The 24908-nt window shown below is 36.9% G+C and overlaps 3 protein-coding genes and 2 pseudogenes across 6 annotated transcripts in view; 2 read left to right on the plus strand and 3 right to left on the minus strand.

Moving 5' to 3' along the window:
• Nucleotides 1-2199, plus strand: part of LOC122137610 — a 13206-nt pseudogene extending 11007 nt beyond the window's left edge.
• Nucleotides 1-24908, plus strand: part of LOC109056731 (E3 ubiquitin-protein ligase TRIM39-like) — an 820810-nt gene that overhangs the window by 67206 nt on the left and 728696 nt on the right. The gene's annotated exons all lie outside the window — the stretch shown is intronic.
• Nucleotides 5087-11669, minus strand: LOC122137621 (annotated as a pseudogene).
• LOC122137613 (GTPase IMAP family member 2-like) lies at nt 12225-14399 on the minus strand. Its single transcript, XM_042725308.1, has 4 exons — nt 14325-14399; nt 13615-13693; nt 12849-13529; nt 12225-12774 (listed from the first exon to the last, which is right to left on the minus strand). Exons 2-4 carry the CDS (start codon nt 13643-13645, stop codon nt 12494-12496), a joined length of 993 nt encoding a protein of 330 aa, XP_042581242.1. The 5' UTR covers nt 13646-13693; nt 14325-14399; the 3' UTR covers nt 12225-12493.
• ntan1 (N-terminal asparagine amidase) lies at nt 16544-21746 on the minus strand. Its single transcript, XM_019064598.2, is given in 11 exon segments — nt 16544-16991; nt 16994-17084; nt 17676-17789; nt 17917-18014; nt 18949-19002; nt 19084-19137; nt 19225-19298; nt 19386-19494; nt 19559-19624; nt 19694-19796; nt 21511-21746. Coding segments are annotated over 11 exon segments (912 nt in total). The 5' UTR covers nt 21592-21746; the 3' UTR covers nt 16544-16923.

Genomic DNA, 24908 nt, shown 5'->3' on the forward strand with positions numbered 1-24908 from the left:
ACATGCAGGACGTCGTTGTGCATAACCAAAAACACGGCCGATATTCAGAGAACCACTGGCCTAAAAACATACGGTTACTGCAACACACACACACACACACACACACACACACACATACTCACACGCTCAAACACACACACACACTCACACTACTCACACACCACACACACACACACACACACACACACACACACACACACATACTCACACAAGACACACACACCAACACCCACAACACACACACTCACACACACACACACACACACACCATCACACACACACACACACACACACACACACACCCACACTCACACCACACCCAAACCACACACACACTCACACCGTCACACTCACACACACACACACACACACACGCACACACACACACTCCTCACACCCTCACACACACACACACACACACATACTCACATACTCAAACACACACACACACACACACACCACAACACACACACACACACATACAACGCACACACACACACACACACACACAAACACACTCACACACACACACTCACACACACACACACACTCACACTCACACACACCACACACTCACTCACACACACAGTCACACACACACACACACACACACACACACACACAACACACACACACCACACACACTAACACTCACACACACACACCACACACACACAACACACACACACACACACACACACACATACTCACACACACACCACCACACACACACACACAAACACACATACTCACCACACTCACACACTCACCACACACACAACACCCACACAAAACTCACCACACACACAACCACACAACACACACACACACACACCTCACACACACACACACAAACACACACACAACACACTCACACTCTCAAACTCACTACACACACACACACACACCCTTAAACACTCACACACACTTACACACTCAAACTCACTCACACACACTTACACACTCAAAACACACACACTCACACACACTTACACACCTCAAACACACACCACAGCAAATGCCAAATGCCACTTACAACACCTCAAACACACACACACACACACACATTGACCGCATCTAAATTTTCGATATTTCCACAAACATTCTACATTTGAACATTTTAAAGTGAACATGTTCATCATTCATGTTTATTGAAAAGAAAATGAAAGTCTTAATCTTTCATCATGATGTAAAAAAAGTTCTGCTGACACATCTGAAGTAACTTTCATATAGAGACACTTTTACATTAAATTAATCGATGCATTGTATCTGGTAATAAAAATGTGTAGAAATATCTGACCATAGTGACTATAAAATCTAAAGTTTTTCAAATGTATTTGTCAGTAAATTGAATAAATATAAAAGTAGCATATCAGTGTTACTTCAGTATTAGTTAGATACTATTATATAATATTGTGAGATATAAACTGATAGTATTTTTTATATATTTAAAATTTGAATTTTAGGATTTCATTTTATTTATTTTAAAGTTTTAGTCATTTTTTGTGTTTTATTTCTATTTAGCTTTATTTTTATGAGTTTATTAATTTTAGTAACTTTTAAATGAAAATTCCTAACTGAAAATGTTACCTGAATTAAAAAGTTTTTTTTTTTTTTTTTTACCTAATATTTCTATTTTTATTTCAGCTTTATTTTAAATAACAGTTTTCAACACTAACACATTAGGAGAAAGTAGTGCTTGTTAGAAAAAGTCATGGATTTTGAGAAATATAAAGCCAAGGTAATATCCAATATATAAGAATACATCTAAATTCCATATTTCTAGATGACTACTTTGTAAGTGATTTGGTCATGTGACCCTTACAGTTGATCAGATTTCCTTACTTTTGTTGAAGCTCACGATGCTTGAAGATGCATGATGTTCAAGTTTTGTTCCTGTAGCTTCAGAAAAAGAGGCACACACCACATGGACAGCTATTTTTTTTGATCTGTGTATCTGCAGGGTCTGGCGATGCTCTTCGAGACCATAGAGGAGTGCTGGGACCACGAGGCCGAGGCGCGTCTGTCTGCGGGATGCGTGGAGGAACGCATCATCTCGATGCAGCGCAACACCAACCTCATCGCCCCCGACGACATCCTCTCCGTCGTCACCATGGTTACCAACCTGGACTTCCCCACCTAAAGAATCCAGCCTATGATGCGGTTCTCTCAGCCAATCGGAACGCAGCGTGTGTGAGAGAACACCCGGACTATGTGACTCGAGCAAAAACGAGCGCGGGGGAATAATTCAACGACTCACACTTACACGCAGAGGAACTCAAAAGAGATCCAACACACACGGACGTCTCTGTCTGCACCAAAACCTCTTTTATGCATCAAGGAAAGACTTCTGTGTTTTATATGAACAGCATCTCGTACGATTTTAGTATAAAAAGGGCGAAACTCTGGACTGCGTTTGCTGTTCGTTTCTGCGAATCATAACAGTCATGCCAATACCAGACACTTCTGAATGTCTGCCGTTCAGCCGCGAATCACACACGGATCTATGAGAAATTATGCTGAAATAACCATGAAACCTCCCTAAAAACAGGTATACCTCATTCTGATTTCTCATGCTTTTTTCTGAACAGCTGCTACGGAGGCGAGACGAGTAGCTGTATCACGCTAGTGTTTCTACCTTTCGCATTTCTGCTTGATTTCATCGCAGCCTTTCTAAAGAGCTCGTATCACGAGGAATCAACGCTCGCTTCACTGAATCACAGAAACCAGGGTCCAATATTAGCGTCTGGACCAATTCGGACATTTTACCACTCATGCAACTATTCTTGCAACACAATTTTCCAAAATAGTGACACATCATATGCAAAACGAGCCTCCATATTCATCAAACTGCACCTTTTCTGTACATCATCTTTCTGATGTGAACGTGAGTGCATTAACATGTTAACAGTGATTTAGTGTTGAGAAGCTTGGGCCACCGAGTCTCCATGTCAAACTATACAAGCTTGAACGTTTTTTAAAAGGTAATTGGAGCGTTTTTTATTCACAATATGGATTTATATTAATGTATTAGAATTCAGACTTTTTATTTTGCAATTCAGAGAAGAAAGTCAGACGTGATATAAACTGAGAACGCTGATGTTTTCATCAGTCAAACCTTGCCTTTCTGAGTTTATAGCTCACAATTCTGTTTTTTGTTTCTGCCATGAATTCCAGAATAATTCGCAATTGCAAGTTTATATCTCGCAATTCTGGAAAAAGCCTGATATTGTGAGATAAACTCAGAATTACGAGACGTAAACTCAGAATTGAAAGGGAAGAAAAAAAACAGAATTATCAGTTTATATCTCACAATTCTGTTTTTCCTCAGAATTACACGTTTGTTTAGACTCGTGAGGATAAAAGTCAGACTTGCGAGATATAAAATCAGTCACAACCAGCTGTATTTTCATCCCGTGGCTGACACAAGCTTCCAAATCAAACAGTCTGAACACCAGCAGAAATACTAGAAGTTAAGAGCGTGAACGCTTCACCTAAATCTCAGAACAAAATCTCGGATCATTTCAGTCTGATCTGAACCATTCAAGATTGATTTACGAGTCACAAACTGATGCATCTTTACACACAGGCTGTTGTTGAAGGCTGGAGCAGTTAAAAACTAGACTGAACTGACAACAAACACTCATTTTGCATGAAAAGACGTTGTTTGCAGGCGCAAAAATCCCTCATCTGACATTATGAGTTGACCTTGTGGGATAAATAAACACTGAAAAAGCCCCTTTAGTGACAGCGTTTTCACACAACGGCTATAAATCTGTCTCAACGCCTCATTCTCCTTCATCTCTGTCTCGTCTTCTCTTTCTGAAGCACTACAGCAGTATTCAGGGACGCAGGATTCTGCTCACTTACAGCAATTATGCAACCAACACGCAGCAGCGATCGCAACCGTAGCATACCGAGTCTCGACCGCTTCTATTTATTTCATTAATAATGTGACAAACTCTCAGTACTGTGAAAACAAACCCCGGTTATTATGGCCCTGAATGTGTTAGACGACAAACCAAGTGTTGGGTGAGAAACACGCTCGTAAAAGACATTTCAGATCAATCTGTGATTCCCCCGAACACACACATGTACAGCAGATGAATAATGTAAATATGATTGTTGGTTTTAAATTATTAGACTAGCATGATGTTGCTCTGTTCTCTTTTCGGTGTCACTAATCAAAAACAGTCCTTTATAAAGAAATTATACCAGAAGATTGTACTGCTGGGTGTTTTTTATTGTCTTAATGTCTGCAGGCTCAAAACCAATTATTAATCATATTATACTAAAAAAAAAAAAAAATAAGATGTTTTCTTTATACTCTTTTTTTTTTTTTGCTAATGAATGCTGATGAACTTATTTACAACTTTAACTCATCATGACTTATTTACTTAATACATATTCTTGAGCTTGTATAAATGTTTATTCCACATAAAAAGGGCATCAAAAATTCCTAAAAAAACAGCTTTATTTAAATTAATACACATTTAAATTAAAAGTATTCTTAAGGTAAGATTAAAATAAAATAAAAATGCATTAAAATAAACAAAAAAAATAGCTTGTTAATAGATGCTACGTTTGGATTTTTTTTTACTTAATTGCATTACTTAATAAAAACCAACCTGTGATGCAGACTTTATTTCATTTTATGACAAATGGTGGAAAGGTCTCCTGATAAAGCTGATTACTCAAAACTTAATATCAATGACAAAAAATACAAGGTCATTTAATTATATGTATAATAAAAGTATTTGGAAATTTAGTTTAAAACAGTTTTTGATGATGTTAATATTGTATGGAAGCCCATTTCTGCCATAGAATCAAAAAAAAAAGGAATTGTGATTCTCTCACAATTCTGCCTTTTTTTCAGAATCATGAGATATAAACTCAGAATTTGGAGAAAAAAGGCAGAAGTGTGAGATAAAAAGTTGCAGTTACCTTTTCATAAAAATGTTTTTATCCCATGCTGAAACAGGCTTTCATAACATTGTCAAGTCAACTTCCTAAAATAACAACAATGTTGTACAACCTCCTTCAGGGACCAAAAGAGTCTTTGAGAAAAAGACATTACAAATTAGAATTTTTGATTAGGACTTTATTGAAAACAAACCAACCAAAGAAATCTATATACATACATTCTAAAGTACACATGCATGTGCAGGCCGCAGTGTTCAGGCGAAGGCCGAGAGAGCCCACTGTTTGACGTCTGTGGGGCATTGTGGGTACCTCTGCAGCGCCTCCATCACCTGACCGTGTTCCAGCATCAGACGCATCAGCTGATAACTCACGCTGAACTTTACACACGCCAGAGTCCACCGGACGCACCAGCTCCAGCTGCAGCAGATGCTCAAAACGCCCACAAAACACACAGACATATACACACACACACACACACACACACACAGACATACAACACACAGACAGACACACACACACACGGACATACATACACATGCATGCACACACACAGACACACATGTGCACACACACGAACACACACACACACACATACACACAACACACACACGGACATACATACACATGCATGCACACACACAGACATATATACACAACATGCACGCACGCACACAGACACACACACAGACCACACGTGCACGCACACACACAGACATATACACACACACAGACATACATACACATGCATGCACACAGACACATGTGCACACACACACACAGACATACATACACATGCATGCACACACACACACACGTGCACACACACACACAGACATACATACACACATGCAAACACGCACACATACACATATACACACACACACACCACACACACACACACACACAGAGAGACATATATACACACACATGCATGCACAGAGACAGACACACACACACACACACAGACAAATGGATGCCAGATCAGTCTAATTTATCACTCAATTTTTTAGACCAGTTTTGTCAAGAAATCTATTTAACACATAACTGAAAAGATTCCACTCCAAAGAATGATTCATTTACAAACTGAACATCATGAACACGCCATGAGTCGATTCTCACTGAGTAACTTCCAGTCTGTTTTATATTCTGTTCCAGTCCCCGTTAAAGTACATGCATGAAAAAAATGAGCAGCTCAAACTGACCTTCATCACCACGGGCTTCTCAAACTTATGGATGGAGTGAGACTTCCTCTGAATGAACTTCTTAAACTCTGAGAGACAGAATTACATTCATCTGAGCTGATGTACACATGTACAGTCACGTATTATAAAGGCCTCTGAAACACGATTTCAGTGAGCGCTAAAGGATGTCGTACCGTTATGGACCATCTGGAAATTGAAGGGTTCTCCGTCATACGTGTCATTCAGATGCTTCATAGCAATAATCAAACACAGCTCCAGAATAGACAGACCTGGAAAACAGGCACTTCAGGGCATCAGAGCTGAGCGTGTACAATGTGTTACTGCAGATCTTAAAGAGATGTGTAAAAGAATCATCAAACTGCAGCAGAAATATGCTTCCGGTTTCTCACCGTGAAGGATGATTGCTTTGGAATCAGCAGAAATCAAGCGACTGGCCTCCAGCAGATCAGCCTCGTGCAGAGTCGAATGAGAGACCGACACTCGGCTTACAGACAGAAACTACAACATACAGACACACACTTACACACCAGAACACACCAACGGCGGTCTGATTACCAGATGAATTGGTTTAAATATACCAGCAGTGAATGCAGAGAGCGAAATCTTTACTGCCGTTAAAGTGTCTCCTCAAAATCTCCTCGACGGACTTCTCTTCACATAATTTCTAGAACACAGAGAACGAGGTAAGAAACGGTGATTGTGTGTATGACTTGTTTGTGAACACAGAACGAGACGTGTGTTGTGTGTGTACCGTGATGCTTTGGTTCCACCGCGTCGGAGAATTTGGGATCTGGGAAGTCCGGAGGCAAACTGAGCTGAGCGCGAACCGCATCCAGGTACTGAGCGAACGAGAGCGAGCTGAACAGATGAATCTGTCTGTGAGAGAACCGAGACTTCACTCGCTTCTCCAGCAGCTCCAGCACGTCCTGTAACACACAAAAAACACACGAGTGATGAGAGAAGGACCTCATCTATAAATGTGGAGAACCAGAGCTGCAATGAAGATAAATCAATAAAACAGTGCACAGTAAATTTCAGTTTTCAATGAAGTTTGCATGCAGAACTTTAATCAGTGATGATGTTGCAGAGCTAGTAACAATCAGCTTTAAGCATTTTTTTACTAATGCTTTTGGGTTTAACTTTTTTCCTTTTATGTGTTCCTTTAAATCATGTTTGCTGAGTAAAGTAACTTTCAATTTTAAGCATTTTTTTACTAATGCTTTTGGGTTTAACTTTTTTCCTTTTATGTGTTCCTTTACATTGTCAGTATTGCATTTAGGCCACAATGAACTATTTTTATTTTTTCATTTTTATCTGCATGTTATATCATAACCTTTATGAATCATTTTTGCAAAAAAATGTACAGAATGCATCACTGTTTAAAAGAGAGCACTGGGAAAAAGTTAGAATATTAAAATGTTAGAATATAAAAAAAAAAAATCTAAGACATTATGTCTTAAATTGCAAGATAGAATGAAAAATATTTTTGACAAAAACATGCCATATATACATATTTCATTTATATATATATATATATATATATATATATATATATTTAACTTTTTTCCTTTTATATGTTCCTTACATTGTCAGTATTATATTTAGGCCACAATGTACGATTTTTTTTTTTTTTTTTCTTTTTTTTTTTTTTTTTTTTTTTTTATTTGCATGTTATATGGTAACCTTTATGAATAATTTTTGCAAAAAATTTGCAGAATGCATCACTGTTTAAAAGAGAGTTAAATGTAAGAAATTATGACATTAAATTGCAAAAAACTAAATAAATAAATTGTACATTTATAACAGACATTAATTTAAATAATTTAGGATGAATTTTTTTGTTGGCAGTGCTGACATGTTTGTGTAGTGTCTTCAGAGCAGACGCACCAGTCTGCAGGTGAGTCCCAGCACAGCGACAGGCGTCTGCGCAGACTGAGACAAATCCAGCAGGTTATACAGCAGCGTCTGGTTCTTATGATGAGCGAACAGATCGAACTCATCCAACACGAACAGCACGGGACGACGGGGGATTCAAATAAAAACATTCAAAATATAGAGAGAAACCATGCATTACCACAAAATAAAATATTAATGGATGAAAATGGAGTGTTCCTGTGGCTCAGTGGTAAAGCATTGCGTTAGCAGCACAAAAGGTTGTGGGTTCGATTCCCAGGGAACACACTTACTGGTAAAAAAAATGTAAAGCCTGAATGCACTGTAAGTCGCTTTGGATAAAATGCATAAATGTAAATCTGAAAAAATTAAAAAGTCGAAATGCTGTATAAAACTGAAATAAAATAAGTAGAAGTTGAAGTACTAAAATTGCTAAAACCAAAATTATTTAAAATTACATAGAAATAACTAATAAAAAAGGCAAAAACAAAATTACTAAAAGGTAAAATAAAAACTGAAAGTATTTATATATATAATAACACATAATAGTATACAAATAATTAGCAAAATAACACTGAGAAAAGGCTCACCTTTCTTAAGAGCTTCGAGGAGAAAAGCCAGATTCTCTGCAAAGCTCCCTGAAACACAAGAGCACCTCTCAGTACAAAAACCTTAATAACTACAGAAACGCTTCCTCTAATAACGTCAGGAACTCACAAAGACTTTGTCTCCTACGACGTTCTCCAGGTGCAGCTGGCGCGTGATCTCTTTCAGAGCGATTTTGTCGTCTGTCTGCAGAAGACCTGCGCTCAGAAAACCATCGCTGTCACTTTAACAACTCCTCAGCTGTAGCTTCTCACTTCAGCGTTTAACACAGAGAACAAACAGCATGTGCACGAGCTCACCGTTCAGCTCCACCAGTAGAACATTCTTCTGCGCTTCCTTCAGACTCATGAGCTCTCGGAGGACACAACCCAGCAGCTGCACACACACACACACACACACACACACACACACACACACACACACAGACACGCACCTAACCAGTGGAGAACAAACACTTTCATAAAGATTACTTTATTTATTTTGCACACTGCAAAAGTTACTTTCTTTTTTTTTTTTTTTTTTTTTTTAAGCACAAAATTCTAAACATTTTTAAATGCATTTACCTGAGATCCAAATATGAGATACAAAGTCTTATTTTCTGGGAAATTAAAATTAAGTGACTGCTTAAAAAAAAAAAAAAAAAAAATTCTGCAAATGGGGTTAGAAAAACTCAAAGATGTTAATTGGACATCAAAAAAGTGGTCTAAAGAAAAAGGTTTTCCCTATGAATTTTCCTTTCCCTTTTTTGTTCCATTATAGACATTGAGTAAATAATGACAGAATTTTCATTTTATTTGAATCTATTACTCAAAATGAGTAAAAAATTCAGTCAGTCATCAGTAGGGTTGCAAAGGGGTGGAAAATTAAACATTTCAAGGTGGTAAATTTCCAGAAACTTTCCAAAAATCCCTGGAATAATTTAAAAATCCTGGAAAGTTTTCAAATTTTCTGTAATATTTCCGAAATTTACTTGAAACTTTCCATTTCTGCAACACTAGTGATCAGCAAGGGGGGTAAATCTCTTGATGCTCCGTACCATAGTTTTACCAGATCCTCGTGGACCAACAATGAGGACCGAGTTACTCTCTCCATGAACAGCTGTACGTCTCAGCAGCTCCAGCAAGTGCCTGAACACACAAACACACACACACACACACACACACACAGAGTGTAAGAGTCCACACACACACACAGAGTGTAAGAGTCCACACACACACACACACACACACACAGAGTGTAAGAGTCCACACACACAAACACACACACACAGAGTGTAAGAGTCCACACACACACACACACACACACACACACACACACACACAGAGTGTAAGAGTCCACACACACACACACACACACACACACACACACACACACACACACACACACACACACACACAGAGTGTAAGAGTCCACCACACACACACACACACACACACACACACACACACACACACACACACAGAGTGTAAGAGTCCACACACACACACACACACACACAGAGTGTAAGAGTCCACACAAACACACACACACACAGAGTGTAAGAGCCCACACACACACACACACACACACAGAGTGTAAGAGTCCACACACACACACACACACACACACACACAGAGTGTAAGAGTCCACACACACACACACACACACACACACACACACACACATAGTGTAAGAGTCCACACACACACACACACACACTCTTAGAGCAGACAAGAGATGGTCGTGTAAACGGGACACACTTGTACTGTGAGTCCAGAGCCACGGGCCGATCCGGCAGCTTCTGATGACACAGTCTCTCCCGCAGCAGCTTCTGAGCCTAAACACACACACACACACCATCATCAACACACATCTGTACACATCTGTGCAGGAGACGCAGAATAACGAGGACAATCTGAAATCATAAAACACCAGACAGACCAGAGAGACGCACTGGGCTTCAGTGAGAGACCTCCGCTTGCTCATCGTCACCTGCACACACATTAAAACATCTCCATTATAACGTGCACATGTTCACAAACGTTTGACTGGAAGTGCATTATAAATACATGCAAACACACCGGTCTATAACACACATATGTCAGACAATCATAGTGCTGTCATATAATTATTTGTGATTAATCGCATCCAAAATAAGTTTTTGTTTACATAATATACCTGTGTGTGCTGTGTATATTTACTATGTATATACAAATGCACACAAATACAGTATATATTTTGAAAATATCGACATGTTTACATGCATAAATGTATATTCATATCATTAATATTAAATATATTTAATATATAAACAACATATTTTTCTTAAATACATACATGCACGTGTGTGCATTTATATATACATAATAAACTATACACAGCACACAGATATATTATGTAAACAAAAACTTTTATCTTGGATGTGATTGATCGCGATTAATCATTTGACAGCAAACATTATCATAGATAAATATAAATGTAACTTACAGAGTCTTCACTCATTTATTTTAAATAGTACTGCAGTATGACAAGTTAATTGTTGAAATATTTCATGTAATTTCTAAATTAATATGAGCTCGCTGCACTGCATATCTCGGGAGGACAATTTTTATTGTCTTATTATTATTATGGTATTTACTTTGTTTCATGTCATGGTGTGTTTTTGTCTTTAAATCTCTATTGTAGCACACTGGCTCTTTATAGAGGCGTTCTTTTACTCTTTGTACGGATGTAACCTTATATTATGGATGCACTGATAGCATGACTTGAATTGAATTACAAAAGAATTAGAACACTATTTTAAAAAAGTTTTAGATTGAGTTCAGAACACTGCTAAAATACTTAGTAAGTTAATAACCTCTTAAATTAAGTTAACTGCTAAATTAAGCGTATATAAACCATAGACTGTATAAAAACGATATAAACTCACCAGTGTTGATCCTGTGATTTCGCGCCACAAGCCCGAGTATTTCCGGGCAGCAACCATTTCGTATTTCCGGTGTAAAAATGAGCGCTGATAGCAGAGGGCGCTTTGCGGCCCACGAGACCGAAGTGTGTACATCCTCAAACCGTGAGATATGGAGCACGTTAAACATACGAATAGTACTTTATATCGTAATTCGTTTGTATTTAATTCATGAGCGCATAAACACGGCCTGAGCTTCTCTTGTCAGCAGCCTTTGAAAACATTTTAGATGCAAAGTACTCCAGCAATTAAAAATAGACTGACATTGTTGACACTGAATGTCAATGTTTTACAAAACCATATGTGCTTAGTAGCCAATGCTAGTTTAGAATTAGACTGTTTTAACCTCAAAAATCTTCTAAAATACTAAATAAGAGAAATATTTCAGTCTAAATAAATTTTATTTACTTAGCAGATGTTTGTACAGTCATTTAAAGCACTATGACAAACGTATTTATGCATGCTTATGTGTTTTTAAAAACAACACGTGTATGCATAATCTTATATATATATTCACAGAACATTTAATCAAATGTAAAGGAAAACATTATAATTGGAAACACTGTAAGCTGCTGCTCTTTTCCTCCTTCACACGATAGATCAGACACACACCACACAACACACAACAGACAACAACATATTGCAAACATCTGATTTTTAGCTTCTTCAGATGAACATCTTTAAAAACAATAAGGCATATAAAGCTGCCAAAATGTAAAAATGCCAAAATTTATGCCAGAATTAAAAAGGCATGGGCTACTAAATGAATGCTTGCATAAACATATTCAGTATTCACTCTATTTGTCAAACATCACAGACATCAGTGTGTCATTAGTTACTGTCTTGTGTACTTAAGTATTCTGCACTGTTTGTACTTGTACTGTATGCATCTGATCAGCTTTGCAGCTCCTTATGATTCAGTGGCTTATGATGCACTTTGTGTAGTCTGCTTTGAATAAAAGTGAGTATAAACGTACATGATGAAAAGTGCAACTAAAACCCCTACAAAGATGCCAAAGACTACTCCAATGAAAGACCCCCGAACTCCATTTTCAGCTCCGGCAACTGATCCAAGAAGGGCTCCGAATGCACCCATCAGTATCAGTACGAACTGTGTGAAGTCCATGGTGATCTTTGAGCCGTCGTCTGAATGTCTGGCAGTCTCTGCGGATTTCTTCTCCTCTGAGTCTCCTTTGTGTTTATTCACTGTAAGATAAATGAATTCTAATAGATCAGTGTGTGACTGAGATCAGCTGTAGGTTTGGGGAAATAATACTCACCGTTTGGAGGATTATGCTGCAAACTTCCCCGTCTCTGCCTGAGCTCAGTCGCACCAGACGCTTCTTGAGTCTTCTTCTGAATCAGTTCGTAGTAAGCTTGTGGTATGAAGACATCACCGCGGCTCTCCTCCACCAGGCTGTCTATCTTCTGAAAGAGCTCACTGGTCTGAGTTTGAGATCCACAAGCACTCGTCTGAAGAACATGCGATCGTCCTCCACACTTTTCCAGGATTTTCTCTGCGCTCTGGACGTGTTTTCTGATTGTGGGTTCCTCCACTCCTTCATCACAAGCAAACCGCACGATGGTGTGTTTCCAGACGCGCTCTGACAGTAACTCCATGTGCATCTCTGCTGCATTCATTTCACCTACAGAAGGCTCTTCAGAGAGAGTTTTCACTGGTATGACCAGAAGCAGAGCGTGAGGTCCTGGAGGACAAAGCAGCACGCTTCTGGTAATTTCTTCTTTTATGTTCTCTGGTGTTTGTTGTGAGTGTCCGTGCCATCCTGGTGCTTCCACGACGCTGATCCTCCTTCCTGCTCGTTCACTCTTGTATAAAGTACATAGACCATTTTTCTCTCCTGTCAGATTCTCACCGATTAGCATTGATTTTATTACATTGTTCTTGTCAGCACCAGTGTTTCCGAAGAGCACAACTCTGAGCATGGACTGCATAGAGGAACCTAAAATCAAAAGACAATTATCATTTCATAATGCTTTCAATTAAAATATTTCTTTGTTGGAGAAAAAGAGAGAAATTTCACTCACCCTGAGTAGATGTTAAGAATTTAGTACCCATGATCACATTATGTTTGGCTGCTCGAAGATGATTTTACAACATGTCCTTCTGCTTAAGAAAACAGGCAGTAGTTACTGGTTCAATTGAGTTTTCTATGGCTGTTTTAAAACCACTGTAAAATGCCTAATCACAGAAGACATCACAAACATCAGCTGCATGTGGCATTATTATTTTTTTTAATGATTTGACAAAGTGTTGTGAATGTGAACATTATTAAATTGTTCAAATTAATTTAAAATTGCATAGTAGTGAAGGTACTCTTTTAATAGTTTATTAGCACTGTGTTCACCTTAAATGCATAACTGTTATTATGTGAAACACATTTTTAGCACTAAACATAGCATTTAGCATTGTACAATTAGGATAATAATCTGAACCCTCTCACACATGAAATAAATTTCCGATATATTCTTGAAAATGTATATTTTTCAAGAATATCTTGAAACACTTTTTTTCAATTTTTAGTTTATAGACACTAAGACACCATTTTAAAATATTGCATCAGCATTCTCCGGCTAAGGTGTAACGTACCATTAACAAAAGCTTAAAACTTAAAAGCTTTATCTTCTTTTTGTAAAAGCATTAACAGGAACATATAAAAGTACTTATCAAAATGTATACTTATATATATCAAAATACATCAAAATAATGCTTAAAATTATATGAACTATCAACCTACCTTGCAATGCTAGCTGTTTTTATTCTTCACTTCCGTACTCTTCCATAAATACTTTCAGTTTTGTGTTTATTCAGGTAAATCAAGTACAGGCTCGCCTGCTGAAATATCAAGGCAGCTTAAAAAAAAGTAACCAATCTACTTATAATTCACTTAGGTATAGATACAGAAACAAGTACGTGCATACAGTGCTGCCATAGAAAATATTTTAATACTTAGACTTCAGAATGTGGGTGTTAAGTGTGTAAAGTTACATTAGATGAAATATGAAGTAGACTGTCATACTGTTGTGTGACGTTAAAAAAATATATATTAAGCATCATAGAAACAGCAATATTTGTACTCCTAATAAAATCATTTGTCATACAACAAAGCCATATTGTAAGACTGAGGGAAGGATGGGGCATTTCAGTCAGATTGAGTTTTTATTCCAGATTTGTAGTCCAAAAAGTATACTTTCATGTATGGTGTTGCTGAACTTGTTTATCAGGTCATAAGACGGTGGTGTGATCTTGCAGGAGGTGTGTGCACTGTCAGAAGTGTTTACTGTCTGCAAACATTGCCATTAGTGGGGACAAAATACTTTACCCAAATATAAATCTAGCTATACAATTACAAATACATTCCGACTGAAAAAAATGTAATACATAAAGATAAGAATTTCTTTGTGTGTCGGTTACTTGACATGAAATACTTATCCTTCAGACATATCCTTCTCAAAACTATTAACAATGAACTGGTGAAGGCAAAAATGTGATCGAAATTAAATCACCAAAAATATACACTTTGCTAACATCCACAGACATGTTATGCATCAGTTACAGCTGTAACATTATTTTACGTTTACATCCATACAATTGACAGCTGTACTGAATAAACTACAGGGATGTCTCATCATTTGAAAAGTAAACCTCAAAACTTCACAGTATCTGTATGTATAAATATCTATAACCACATCAGCAATCAGACAAACGAGGAGTATGTTCAAGCTACTGAAGTTGTTCTTTTGAACAGATATATGGCTTTCTGAGCTTTAATCTCATATTTAACAAACAGCACAAGTTCTCTGATCAGCATATAAGAGCTTCTCCAAAACTCACTGCAGGAGGTGTTGAGGTTTACTGTTTTCACCGCAGTACATCCCTTTCCCTTCATGCAATATCATTATAAATTAGGATAAATACTCTTCTTATTCAGATAAACAACATCTTGTATAAGTATGTACAGTAAGTGTGAGACTGTGAGGTAACATTATGCATCTTTGTTTGCCATGTTTCATCTGTCACTGGCAGAAAACGAGAGAATTGGGACGCTTGCAACATTTTTGCATTTTCTCAGAGACTTTTTGTTTCGGAAAGCTAAAATATTATTACAATAAAGCCACATCTGTCAGCTACTCACCCACAGTGCTGTAACATGTACATATAACGATATATGTACAATTTATACTTGAATAGAGAATGTCAGATGTTGCAACTGACCCCACAACAGGGGATGGTTACATCAGTCCACAGGACAGCTGCAATATTCATTAAGATGGAATTAAAATCATTCTTTAATTCTCATTTTCTTTATTTTATTTGTGCACAGACAAGGTCTTCAGTAAGCTCATTGTAAGCTTATTTGACTGTAAAAACAGAATAATAAATGGGAAAAAAATAAAAATTTTAAGTAACAAGTAACAAGCATGTTTTGGTTAATTATTATAATACATTCGAACTACAAAATATGAATTTAATTAAAATCAAGACACTGAAATGTAATGATAGCCTCCTATCATGTCTTAAAGTCATAAACATAACATCGTGCGTGGGACTCACCTGTTGAACTGCAGCTCTTTCTCCCAATATATTTAATGTAAACAGCTAATGAGATATCGCCTATATGTGTTTTCAAACCATTGCAATTTTGCATTTTCAATCTGTATGCTTTTAATAGGCCCAATAAACTTTTTATTTATATTCAGCATCTTAGAATACATTTTTACAGTTACCGTTTCAGCAAAACAATAGATTTTTTATTTTTCATATTTTCAATGTTTTTAATTACACATTTCAAATACAGATATGCTGTACTTGTCATATTGCACAAACTAAAATTCTAAAATTGGTCAGTAAACAGCAGATCCTCGTTAAGATAACACCGTCTAAAGAGGAATATATTTAAAGTTTCCATGCATTGTTATAATCACATAAAGGTTTGAATAAACGAAACACCGCATGTTTCCACTGGCAACAGAATTTTAATTCTCTTATTCCTCATCAAAGGATCACAACTTTATTTACGGTTTCCAAAATTAATGTTCAGTGAGCAAATGAGATGCAGCTAGATGTTAGGAAAAACACATATCCTGTTAGCGTAAAATAAAGAACACATTTGCATTGACATACAGAACAAACATGAAATAAAAATGAAATGGTTCACAGACTGTTGTTTTTATGTAAGGGCTGGAAGGTGCAGTCAAGAGAGATTTCACTCTTTAAACACTCGATCTGAGCTTCAACCAGTGCTTCAGTTCAGATCAGTGTAAAGGAGCTTCTACTTTAAACAGCAGATGTCAAAGGCCTTTCGTTGGGTTACAGTGGGGGTCAGAGGTCAGCGGTTAGGCTCTCTTCCAGCGGCCGTCCTCAGCGCGGCGGTACAGCTGCGGCTGACTGCCCGGAAACACCCATCTGCGCTCGGATGATCCAGAAGAAACTGGATGGTGGATTTGATGTGATGCACGAAGTGAGGAGGCTCTGCGTGTGGAGACGTGGACAAATACTGACGGACAAACCAGACGAGAAATCAATGAGAAAATTAATCCTGCAGATCTGACTTAATGATGAAATACACACCTAACTGTATCATATCTGACAGGCTTCAGTTAGCATCTACTCCATGCCATCTGATTGATAGTTCATGCATTTTTTTTTTTTTTTTTAGCAATGAAAAGGCCTTTTATTTGTACGAACATCCACCTTCATCAGGCTTTGGAGGAGCGTTTCTTTCTTCATCTCTCAATCAGCATCGGATTGCATTGCATTATATGTCATTATCATATATCATTTAAATCTTAAGACATTATTGGCGATGCATAGTGACGACTGATATTTCTATCACTGTATGCAAGCATCTGTCATACTGTTAGAATCATCTCATTAATTTACAAGCATCAGAATTGTATCTTTCTGGTCATAAACTTCAGCATCTGCACCAAATTGTAAATTTCTGGGTTGTTTTTTCTTGTATATTCTCTCTATATCAGACTATATGAGCCATATGATGGATAAAAACGAAAAACACACATGCAAACTTTTTTTTTAAATATTTGGTCTAAAGGTTCAAATAACTAGCAGTGAGGGGATTTCAGACCTGCAGGATGGTTTCATCATCTTGGGACAGCCAGAAGGCCATGTCATTGTTTGGTGTCCATCTGCACGGCTCGATTTTCACGAGCTCTCTGCTGGAGTCATACACTTCAACCATCTGTGAATATAACACACCGATATTTCAGATTCTACAGCAGTTAGTTCAGTCCGCCCGTTCTGATTGGTCAGTTGCAGCATTCTGCAGTCAGGTATTTTTAACGAGTGCTACATATAGCTTGTGTTACCTGTCCACCAGAGAAGGAGCGAGCGGATCGGAGCTCCTCCGCTGGTCCTCGATGTGTGAACGAGGCTGGAAACACGTGACCTGTCTTAACATTCACACCTGAACTCAGACAGAAACACTCTGTCAGCGTATCGTGATGAATCCACATCAAACTGAAGCTGTCAAAGAGCTTCACGTGATTACGAAATCACAAAGGCTGCAGTTTAGTTAAATAAGCTGTGTGTGTTTCAGAGTAAAGCGCGGCACTGTATTCACTTAAACCTGAGCAGCTTGTGATCCAGTGTTTTCAGTTTTAAAGAAAGAAAGAAAGACAGAAATCCATCTCTGCATCTGTTCTGGAGTCGCTTATTATGTGCATTTGGGAATGAAATGCATGCCAAACATCTTCACAAACTTGCAACAGGAAGTGTTTACAAATCAAGGCTTTAAAGGTTTAATATTTGAAACTGAAGAAATTAAGACAGCTATAAATATTAGTATTATAATTTTACAGGACTGTAAAAAAAAAAAAAAAAAAAACATTATTTTTGTTGCTGTTGTTCTTATTTTACAGTGAAATATTAAAATAGTACTATTTCGGTTTACATTATTTTATTATTATTATTATTATTATTGATTTCTTAATTGTTTTAATTTATTAGTCATATTGATGTGTAATCACACATTGTGCAGCCCTACAAATAAAAAAAAAAAAAGCACAGCAAACCTGAAGAAATTGCAATTTTTATCTAAAAATAAATAAATTAATTAATAAATAAATAAATAAACAAGTCATGCTGTATTTTTGATGCTGTGTGTGAACCTGGTGAAGATATCAAAAAGTGTCCTTTTTTTTACATTTAGAGTTGTGCAGCACTCTGGGTTTTTTTTTTTAGCAATTTTTTTTTTTTAGCAATTTTTTTTTTTTTTTATCAATGTATTAAATTAATTCTGAAAATTCATAACTCGGATAACAAACACATCACATTTGTGCTGCAGTGTCCATCACACTGAGAAGGTGATATTAAGAAAAGATGGAGATGTTGTACAGCACCTATCCCATACACCACGGGCCGATGAATCCCGTCTTTGATGACGTCATTCATGTCTAAAGAGAGAAATAAACAGAATAAACTAACAGAGATGAAAGAATGTCCCTCGTCACGATGACAGCGAGAGCACGACTGACCTGTGATGCAGCACGTCTCCAGGTGAATCTCCTCCGTCTGCTTCTGAAAGGCAGCTGTGATGCAAAAGATTTAGACACGCTTCTGATTTCCGATCGCGCGGCGAATGTTTCGTCTCCGTCATGCATTTGTACTCAACCTACCCAGAATGCTAAGGCTGAGTGAGTGCGAGGTCCTCCGGTCGTCATCAAAGCCACCGACCAGATGCAGCTCCAGCCTGAAGACACAAACACAGCCATAAACCACACACAGATCCTTTCTATTTCAGGCTCCTGTTCAGTGATGTGTGTTGAGTCTACAGCACCTGCCCTCTTTTGCTGGAGCGCTTCTAGAAGTGACAGCACTGACTATCAGAGGGACTTCGGTGCAGGTGCTGGAGCCGTCGCAGTGAGCCAGACACGTCGCTCCGCTGCCTGCAGAAGAGACACAGACACAGTAAACCCACACAGACACGGCCTCCGCGAGGGCTCACGTTACCTGTGTGTCGGAGCACCACTAAGTGGCATGTTGTAGCGTCATCGGATCCCAGCACAGACACCGAATCTGAGGAAAGAGAAACGTTAGAGTGTGTGTAACACATCACCGGTCACCAGACCGAGAGCGAACACTCACTGTCCGCTGGTGTGGTCGCCGCAAACTCCCGCTGCTGGACGTACAGGAGCTGTTTAGTGTCCACAGCCTCAGGACTTCTGGACACGAACTGCTTCGCACTTTCCTACGAGACACACATCAACAGATCATCTCCTCTGATTGACCCTCTGGCCCTCTTCATTTAGGAGTCACACTTACCTTAAGTGACCGAAGCCTTGAAACATTTTCAATGTAATATATTTTTGTTCAATAATATTTTTTTATTATTATTTATGATTTTTAGGGAATTTTATGATACTGTGCAATATTTATACAATTTTAATTAGCTATTTTCTGCATTAGAATTAATATATATATTTTTTGTATCTCTTTATGTATTTACTATTTTTTAATAAATGCAATATTTCACATTAAAATAGAGTGAAAGCATTTAAAATCCATTTTTTGATGTGAGAATTGGGCAGTCTGGAGGCATTAAAAAAATAAATACTTGTGTAATGTTGCGTAAGCTCTTGTATTAGCACCCTATAGATATATAAAGAGGCTTTTGGATTCCCATAGTTTTTCAGACCTCATCTCTTCATTTTTTTTTTAGGTTTTGCATTAAAATCTATATCTAGGCATTCTAAAAGATTACTTTTTGGCAAGGTTTAGATATTGTTGGTTAGATAAGTATCAGGTTTTACATTATGATTGCAGTCAAACATTAAAATCTTGTTAGAAAGGAATTTTTTTTACTCAGTGTTTGATAATTAAAAAATCTAACAAAATAAGGAATGAAAAGTGATCATTCAAAACACTATACAAACATTTTGTAATTAATTAATATTTTATTCAATGTACTTTAATAAATGTTCTTCTTCAGAAGGGAACAGCAATTATGATGAAACATGACTACTAACAACAGCAAAAACAATCAGTATCAAACAGTAGATGTCAATAATTTAAACAGCTATTTTGCACTCCTGATATTCTGGAGAGTCACCCCTTGATTGCTGCACACTTTTTTCCTGACAAGTGGCTGATTTGTAGTTTGTACCACCAAAAGATTCACTGAGTTTTCACATTTTTTCATATTTCCCATTCATTTTCTATGTCGGTCATTTTTGACAGCGAAGAAGGTAAGTGTGACTATTATTTTTTTTTTTTTGGACTCTTTAACATATCCAAATCATGTCCATGATTTTTTTTTTGTGTGTTCATATTGCTAATGTGACAAAAGTCACCAAGTGTAATCTCATTCCGATGAAGCGACGATTTTTTTTTAATGCCAAAATATTAAATGTTTCGGTTAAAAAATGACCGAAGAGGGCCAGAGGGTTAATCTATGCACTGCTCACTATATGTGCATAACTGGCAAATAACACAGAAACTGATGCTAAAAAAAAAAAAAAAAAAAAAAAAAAAATCAAGAACTATTTATACCATAGGAATTAAAGTGCTTTTTAATATATTTTTATATTTTATATATATTTATAACGAGTACTTGTAGTCTGTATGTGATCTAATAAATATGAGCATGTAAAAATGCAAGCATAAATATGAGAAATTATTTAAATAAATAAATAAAAACGGCTTATATCTTGTATTTAAACAGAAAGACTAAGATCTACATATATTACAGACTGTGCATGCATACTTCCGTGTTATTACAACACTTATAAAATATTAATAAAGTGAATGGATTTCCAAAGATCGTGTTGTTTATCTTCTACAGCACAAGTGTTTGCATTGTAAAGAGACAGAGGGATATACTCATCCCAGTCTGTGAACACATGCCGCAGTGTGATATTAAAGAGGCTCTGGTATTATTAATATTTTCGTGTGTTATCGTTTACCTTCAGATGCGGGTATTTGCTGAAGAGCTCCGCGGTGGAGTTCACGCGCTCGGTTCGCTTACTCTGCGTCAACAGCGGCATCCTGGCAGAGATTAAATCTGATCATCTGATCCGCTCATTAAAACTCTGGTCATTAATAATAATAATAATAACTCTGTCATGTGTGACTCTCCTCATCACACCGCCGCGTTCTCTTCCGCCTGGCGTGCACGTCACAGCTCACGTGACTCTGAACGGTAGAAATGATTCGCTAGAACGGACATAAACCGGAAGTCAGTTTAACATCAGAAAGAAATCGAGAGGAAGGGCCGATGCATTTTCAATGGGTGCACGTGGCGCATATAAACCGGCAGGGGGCGCTCCGCTAAAGGCAATGTTATCTAGCTTGCCGTAATATGAAAAATTTAATAAAACAGTGGATTCTGGAGCACTTTTTCATATATACTGAATATGTGTAAATAGTTTTGGTATTTAGACAGTGTTTCTGGACAGTAAATAAACACTTTTTATATGTACTGCAGAACTAAATGTATAATAGATCAAAGAAGACTTTTAATAATTAACGTTACTATATATATACATATACATTTAGAATAATTATATTATATAAATTATATTATGTAAATATAATAAATGAACACATTAAAATAAATAAACAATGAAATATAATAATTAAAATAATAATAATAAAGCGCTGTTCCTCAGCGGGTGTAATAGCGCGGTTGAGCAGCAGGAGGCGCTGTGCGTCATCAGGATTTACTGACGCAGTCTGTGTTTGCTTTTGATGAAGAAGAGCTTCTTTTCTTTCCTGGTGCTTGAGAAATATTTAAGAAATGTTCAGATGAGTTAATGTGTAATCCATATCCTGGAGCGAACACAATGAACAATGTCCTTAATATTTAAATAAGAATTTCACAGAATAAAAAAATATTACTAAATAAAATAACCTTAGGAATTTAATCTTAAAGATTACAATTTAAATGCATAGTTAATACATAGATAAATGTGTGAAATGGTTCATCTTTAAATCACTATTATAGTTTACTAAAAGTCTATTTTCCTAATCCTAATGTATCCTATATTTTAAGTTTATTTTAAGCTTGTCTTTTTTTCTTTTCCCAGTCCAGTATTTAACCAGCATGTCAAATGTTAATAGTGCGGTTTAAATGAAATGAACTGAAGTGCAGAGTCACTGTGATCATGTGTGTATTGATCACTCGGTTCATGAGGTTTCTCAGAAACAATGGATCATAAAGTCAGGGAAATTGCTCAGTGATTAATCACCTTCATTTCACAACTACAGTGTTTACAGCAGCGTATAAAAGTCTGGCACCACTGATCTAGAAGCTTCTGTTCTGCAGTTTTAATTTGCTGATTCATGTTTTATTCACAAACAGAAAATCTGACCATCTGTACAAAGAATCAGGATGACAGACAAAATGTGTGTGTGTGTGTGTGTGTGTGTTTTTTAATAGATTCACCACTTTCTAATTTTGTCCCACGACTAAGTCAATTTGTTCTCATACTGAAAAGCTTAAAATTAGATGTTTATTTCTTGTTGGAGGATGGTTCTTCAAGACAAATGAGTCAAGCATGGATGCTTTTAGAAATACAGTATAGAAAAAAACAATACATTTGAACCCTTTAACTGTCACCGTCCCACCTGTGGGACGCTTGGCGCTCTATTTTGTTGTTGTTGTCCTTTTTTCCTCTGTATAAAATCTTTTAGTAATCATCATAAATTATATATCATTTGAAAGCGTAGAAGCCCAAGATTCATCCTGTGAAAACCATTTTGGACATTGCGTTAACATGGAAATGGTACTTTAAAATCTTATGGCGGTCTCCTCCCCCTTAGTGGGCGGAGTCAAGTGTCATATTACAAAATGCATTACGGTCTTTTAGAATCAAAACTTTTTATAATCTTGGCAACAAACATATCATTGGAAAGGTCTGAGTCTCAGGATTCCATATTTTGAGTATTGAAGTAAAATTGACAGAGAAACTAGGGAAAAATTCATTAAACAAAATTCAAAGTAGTTTTGATGGCTCCCGGTGGCTGTTTGTGGTATGACACCCTAAATAAAATCTCACAGGAATCTCAATTTTTTTCATATCAACTTCAAATTTGGAACATAACTTATTTAGACACAAGGCTTTAATTTTAAACCAATTTTAGAGTAAAACCTGTTATGTAAAATATTTATAAGAAATAAAATAAAATAAAATATAGCACATTTTATTTACAGTAAATTTAAACTTCTATAACTTTTTGATACTTTAATTTTTTTAAAAGATTCCACTTTTGCCAAACTCTGCCAATTTTCTTCTTTAAAAAGACCAACCTTAGTGTTCATAAATTATAACAATTTAAGTTTGGATAGTGCACTTTTATGACTATTTTAAAAAAATGGGGGGTGAAAGTTAAAGGGTTAAAGTAATTGTATAGAAATAATCATAGTTTTGATTAAAATAAATCATATCCTTTGCATTTCTCCCCAATCATAGTTTTGATTAAAATAAATCATATCCGGTATTTTTAAAGAACACCGTTAAAAGAGTCCACAGCTGACTGGATTTAATTAAGCAGAGCAGTATTATATCAAATCAAACTGAATGAGACACCTGTAACTCTGTCCATCAGACACACACACACACGTCTGCTCAGGGGTGTTTGATCCATCGGCCTGTGATTATTCTCTCTCTCTAAATGAAATGCATGAAAATGAGACACTTTATCCTCATTTTCTCAGGTCTCAGGCGCTCTTTGTCTCTGTGATGAATGCGCTGCGCTTCACAGAAACAGGTGTGCTGTCCAGGAATCGAGGGTTTTAGAAACCACTGCGTGTTTGTGAATATTCATGCAGAATCATCAAACGGACTCGGAGCCTGAACTGATATGTGCTCTGAACCACGAGCACTGCAGGAGCTGCCCATCCTTCACTTGTAGCGCTCTAACCCTGCTCTGTGTTACAGCAGATTCCTGTTACAGGAAAGGAAGCTTTAGACATTTCCTGTTTACAGAGTTTCCAGCCAATCAGCCGCTGCCACTCTATCCCGACGCATTACTGTCAGTGTTTCTGAACTAGTTTATCTCCTTCATAATCCGATCATCTAAATACATCTCAAAAGCTGCGGAGTGTAATCTACAGAGAAGGAAACCGGAATCTGAGGCTCTGACGAAAGACAAGAAAACTGACTTTTTTTAATTAAATTAGAGCTATTTTTTTGTGCTGACTTGCATGGATCAACTTAAAAAGTATTAGGTAAACACTTCTGTTTAATTTAATTTCAGTGAAATTTCTTCAAACTGCTTCTGAATGTCACTGATAAATGATAACCCTCGAAACAACAGTTTAATGTAATAACACGCAAAAAGTTGACCATAAATATGTATC

Source organism: Cyprinus carpio, chromosome B6 (genome assembly GCF_018340385.1).
Source record: "Cyprinus carpio isolate SPL01 chromosome B6, ASM1834038v1, whole genome shotgun sequence".
NCBI classification, from domain to species: Eukaryota; Metazoa; Chordata; class Actinopteri; order Cypriniformes; family Cyprinidae; genus Cyprinus; species Cyprinus carpio.

Excerpts from the sequence above, each read along its gene's own strand:
- LOC122137613 (XM_042725308.1), bottom strand. The coding sequence starts at position 13,645 with ATGGGTACTAAATTCTTAACATCTACTCAGG. Across the intron at positions 13,530-13,614 it reads ATTCTTAACATCTACTCAGG|GTTCCTCTATGCAGTCCATG; the intron begins GTGAGTGAAATT and ends TTTTGATTTTAG. Across the intron at positions 12,775-12,848 it reads GCAGCATAATCCTCCAAACG|TGAATAAACACAAAGGAGAC; the intron begins GTGAGTATTATT and ends TTTATCTTACAG.